General features: G+C 54.2%; 1 protein-coding gene across 1 annotated transcript; it reads right to left on the reverse strand.

Moving 5' to 3' along the window:
- Window positions 1-216: 216 nt before the first annotated feature.
- SFRP2 (secreted frizzled related protein 2) lies at window positions 217-4,175 on the reverse strand. The gene is made up of 3 exons (XM_040600627.1): window positions 3,526-4,175; window positions 2,734-2,814; window positions 217-1,286 (listed from the first exon to the last, which is right to left on the reverse strand). Exons 1-3 carry the CDS (start codon window positions 4,016-4,018, stop codon window positions 982-984), a joined length of 879 nt encoding a protein of 292 aa, XP_040456561.1. The 5' UTR covers window positions 4,019-4,175; the 3' UTR covers window positions 217-981.
- Between the last annotated feature and the right edge of the window lie 664 nt (window positions 4,176-4,839).

The raw sequence follows: 4,839 nt of genomic DNA on the forward strand, positions 1-4,839 counted from the left end.
AGTGAGTTGACTGAACCTCAGTCCCATGTCTTGTCAGTTCTCATTGGGGAAATGAGGTCCACTATGTTTTTTCTGATTACAGCACTAGGTGCTTCCTTGTGCTTCTCTATGGGCCACTTAGGGTGGAAGGCCAAATTCTGCTTTGCTGTGACAAAGCCCAGTTGGACAATTTTCTCCCAAAACAGATTAAAAGTGAACACAGACCAAGACAATGGGTAAACTATGATGTAAAGTTTATATACAAGAATATAACATTTATCTGGAGTATTTACAAGGTTAATTAAAGCAATATTTTACAACTCTTTCAGGTTAACCACTAGGTATATTACAGTTAGGCTACAGATGGTTTAATTTGCAAAAGAGTTAAAAAAAAAAAAAAAAGTTGCATCCAGGCCAACCAGCTCCAAAACTTGTTAATTTTTTCTGACAGAGAAGGGCTCAGACTTGTGGAAAATAAAATGTGAGAATGGTTAATATACTCATACTGGTGCCTATGTATCACATGCAAGAGTCATAACATGACCTTTATAGCGTTAATATAAATGGCAAGCCATTTCACCTCAGTGAAAGAGTCGTACCCACTGTGACAGGCCAGTTGCACACATGGCTGTCTTCCTCTGCATCTCCTACTTTTGCACAACAAACATGCACGTATACAGAGAAGCAGCAATATAAATGAACCAGCATTACCAAAATGAAGAGGGGAAAAACCTCAGACCAAAGTCACATTTGCAACCATTAAAAAAACCCAAGCTTTAAGCGAGATACTTTAACACTTCCCAAAAATAGTCATGATTTTTTTTTTTTATTACATTTTAACCTATGTACAAAAATGGAGAGGTCCTTCCCCTCTCGGACAGCAGTCACCATGTCTGATGACTGTGGCATCTCGAGGCTCAGAGGGGCCAAAGCAAGAAGGTGTGGGAGGCCCAGAGAGCTCAGCACAGAGGCAGCTGCTGGAGGCAGCCAGAGCCAAAGCCACTAACACTGCAGTTTGCGGATGCTGCGGGAGAACCGCTTGAAAGCCCTCTGCCCTTTCTGCCACCGCTTCAGCGAGGTGATCACCAGTTCCCCAGCTTGCTTTTGCCCCATCACCAAGTAGGGGACGTTGATGTCGTTCATCTCATCGCAGGTACACTGGAGGCCACCTTTGAGCCAGAGCACGATCTTCCTCAGATCTCTCTCTGTCAGCCCATTCAGCTTGTAGATGGTTTTGCTCTTTGTTTCAGGGGTGATCTTGGTATCTCCATTGATATAGGCAATCTCCTTCACTTTTATCTTCAAGGCTAATAGAGCAAGGGGAGGGGGAAGTGGGGAGAGGGAGAGAGATTGAGAGGTTTTTTCCCATTAGTGCACATAAAGAGGACCTGGGGAGGGAGGTGCTCTATTGCTAATTAAACTGTCAGGGCTGACAGAAGAGGCAGCAGGTGGCTCCATTTCTAAAGCCACAAAGGGCATGCAAGTCATTTCAGTTTGAATCAACCTTAGGGCTGAGGGTTTTTTGGGCTTCTTTTCTCCTCTCCCCCCCCCCCCCCCCCCCCCCCCCCCCCCGCTTTCTCTTTTTCCTTTCTTTCTAAATTAATATTTTCTCCAGCTTTTGTCCTGTTTGCAAACAGAGAGAGGGCAGGTTTGCTATGTTAAGCAGAGTTCTGTTTTTTGCTGGGAGAGGACAGTCTTCCTGAAACTAAAGTTTGAAGGGGAGTGGGGAGGCGAGTACCTAGACCTAATCTGAAACCTGATCTCTGCTGCGGCTGAAAACTTCTAAACTTAATTTATTAGGCTGGAGAGGATTTTAGGCAAACCTGTAAGGAAATGATGTTTCACATGCATTGTTTTTTTGAAAGAATAGATCCCATGGAGGGCAAATTGGTCCAACAGCTGCATTCGATTTGGTAAAAATAACCAGAAGGGGGATACAGGGCTCTGTAAGATCTGTGGGGCATGTTTAGCTTTAGGAGGATTTATCGGAGTGCAATTTGCCAGGCCAAAGCTATTGCTTGTTTTAGCAATTATGTCCCACAGTCATGGTTTCAGGTTTTGGATGGTGTGTTGGTTTTTGGTTTGGTTTCTTTTTTTAAGAAAGACTTTTGAATTGTTGTAGATATTTATACCACAAATCTGTTTCCAGGTATAAACACTGACCTATTATAAAAGGATTCCCCTCCTTATTCCCTTTTCCTCTTGAAATGCTAATGAGTGGATAATGTGCCGTTCAGTTGCCTGTGTCGAAGGGGCTTTCTTGTCCTCTTCTAACCCCAGATCTTCCCATTAAGTTTATATCCCCAATTGTCTGTGCATTACCTTCTCTGTCAAATGATATATAGAGCTTCATTCTTAATCTGCAGAGAGAGTCTTTCTTACGATACGTGAGATTGGTCATGCAGCTCTTTCTCATACGTCTAAACGAAGCTTTGCTCTACTTCTCCCCAGGCAATAGTCTGGATGAGATTCCCCCCTCCCACCCCCCCATTTTACTTTCTATTCGGCTTGCCAGCAACATCCACATAAAAGAACACTACTTCAAAACACCAAACAGAAAAGGACTATAAAAATGGCTACTTTTTATTCTGAGATGAAATTTTGTGTTTCGTGACCCAACGGTCAGATGGGTCCATCTGCAGATAAGACAAAGCCCTGCCTTTATTCAGGCACATCTCTCACTGACTCCGCTGGGGGTTATACCTGATCCTCAACTCTCAAGTTTCAGCCGAGGGCAGCTCTGCTTCCACTTACCAAAGTCATTTTTGCAGAGGTTTTCCACGATGTCATTATCGTCTTCATTCTTGTTTTTGCAAGCATCGCAGACCTTGGGTGCTGGAAATGCAAGGGACAGTCCCCGTCAGGCTCGGGGAGAAAGGAACAGCAGGTGGCGTCGGGAACCCTTCGGGAAACGATCCCTCGATCCCTCCATCCCAGACCCTGCGCCTCCCCGTCCCCCCTCCCCCCGGCCGGGCGCTGCCCCGTCCCTCAGACGCGCCTTACCTTGCTGCAGAGGGGCACGGTGTGCTTTGATCCTACGGTCACACCTCAACCAAACGGGTTTGTGGTTGTTGGTTGGTTTGTTGTTGTTGGTTTGTTTTTTTGGTTTGTTTTTGTTTTTTGTTTTTTTTTTTTTTTTACGAGGGAAAGAGTAAAAAAGGGAGGACGCACGGCACAGCCCGCCCCAGCTCCGCGCTTCAGCGGTGATGCCTGCCGAGGAGGTGGTCCCGCTGGGAGCCGAGCGACTCGAGTCCGGGGGCCCGGCCCTTTTCCTTGGGGACGGAGGCGGGCAAAGGCTGCGGGGTGCGGGCCGGTGCCTGTTCCCCGACGGTGCCTGCGGTTTCCCCGGTCCCCTCGGGAAAGCTTCCCTGAGCCTGACCTGCGTCCCCCTCCCCGGTCCGTCTCCCCCCAGTCCCGGAGCGGCGGGGCGTGCTGCAGCGGGAGGGGGGCGCCTGGGCTCCCCCGCGGAATGCCGGGGACGAACCCTGCCTGTCGGGGCGGCTCATGGCGGGGCGATGCTGCCGGCCCGGGGCGGCCCCCTCTTACCTTCCCTGGTGACGGGGAGGATGTGGTCGCTGCTGGCCAGAGGGATGCAGAGGTCGTTGTCCTTGGGGAAGCGGCTGCAGTCCAGCATGTCAGGCCAGGGGAAGCCGAAGGCTGACATCACCGGGGCGCAGCTCTCCTTCACCTCCTCGCAGAGCGAGTGGCAGGGCTGGATGATCTCGTCCAGGTCGTCGATGCAGACGGGGGCGAAGAGGGAGCAGAGGAACTTCCTGGTGTCGGGGTGGCACTGCTTCTGCACCAGCGGGATCCAGGTGGAGGCCTGCTCCAGCACCTCCTGCACCGTCTCATGCCCCAGCAGGTTGGGCAGCCGCATGCTCTGGTACTCGATGCCTCGGCACAGCAGCATCGGGGCGGGGATGGGCTTGCAGTTGGAGCGCTTGTAGGAGAAGTCGGGCTCCCCGAAGGGGAAGAGCCCGGCGGCCGAGCCCATGCACTGGGACGCCAGCAGGAGCAGGGCGCAGAGTCGGCGCTGCATTTTGGGGAGGGGGGGGCTGCCGAAAGACTTGGGGGGCCGGGGTGGCGGGGCGGGCGGCGCGCCGCTGCCCTCAGCCGCAGGCAGCGTCCCCCAGCCCGGGCTTCTGCCTGCCAGACGGGGATGGAGGGTCTGAGCGAGATGCGGGGGCAAACGGGAGTTTTCTGGATTTTTTTGTATGCAAATGGCAGGGGGAGCGGGGGCTGGGAGGAGCCTGGTGACAGCCATCCAGAAAGGATTGGTCACTACTTTCTCGGTCTGCTTTTGCTCAGGGGGATTGTCTTTTGGCAGGAAATCCTTGCAAGAAACGTTACCGTGCGAGCACGGGGAAGGGGGGAACGATCCCCGCGAACAAAGAGCCACGGAAGCCCGAGGAGCCCCTCGGCCGGGCAGGGGGAGCGCGGCCGCTCCCGGGCCGGGGGTGGCGGGGGGTGGCCTTTGCCGCTGGCACGGCCGCTGGCGGCGGGACCACCGGCTCCCCACGTGCGGTGCTTTCGCTGCCAGCGGGTCCTGATGTGGCCGAGCCGGTTCCCCAAGCGGGGGCGAGGCTGCCCGCTCCCGCAGCCCCCGGGGGGTGTCTGGCACCTCCGCCCTCTCCCCGCGGTGCCGGCAGGGCTCGGCCCGGCGCTGGAGCGGCAGGCAGCGGCGGGGGGCTGCCGGCTCTCCCGGCCCCGCTCCGGCTCGGCAGCGCCCAGCCACCGGGGGCTGCGCTGGGGGCCCTGCTCCTCCCCTGGCTCTGCCCTGCCCGGAGCTGGGGGCTGCGGTGGACCCCGGCCCTACAGCCCCTCGATGGCCCGCGGCCGCCAAACGGGGTTTTTGCCGGG

This window comes from Falco naumanni, chromosome 1 (assembly GCF_017639655.2).
Source record: "Falco naumanni isolate bFalNau1 chromosome 1, bFalNau1.pat, whole genome shotgun sequence".
Taxonomy (NCBI): Eukaryota; Metazoa; Chordata; class Aves; order Falconiformes; family Falconidae; genus Falco; species Falco naumanni.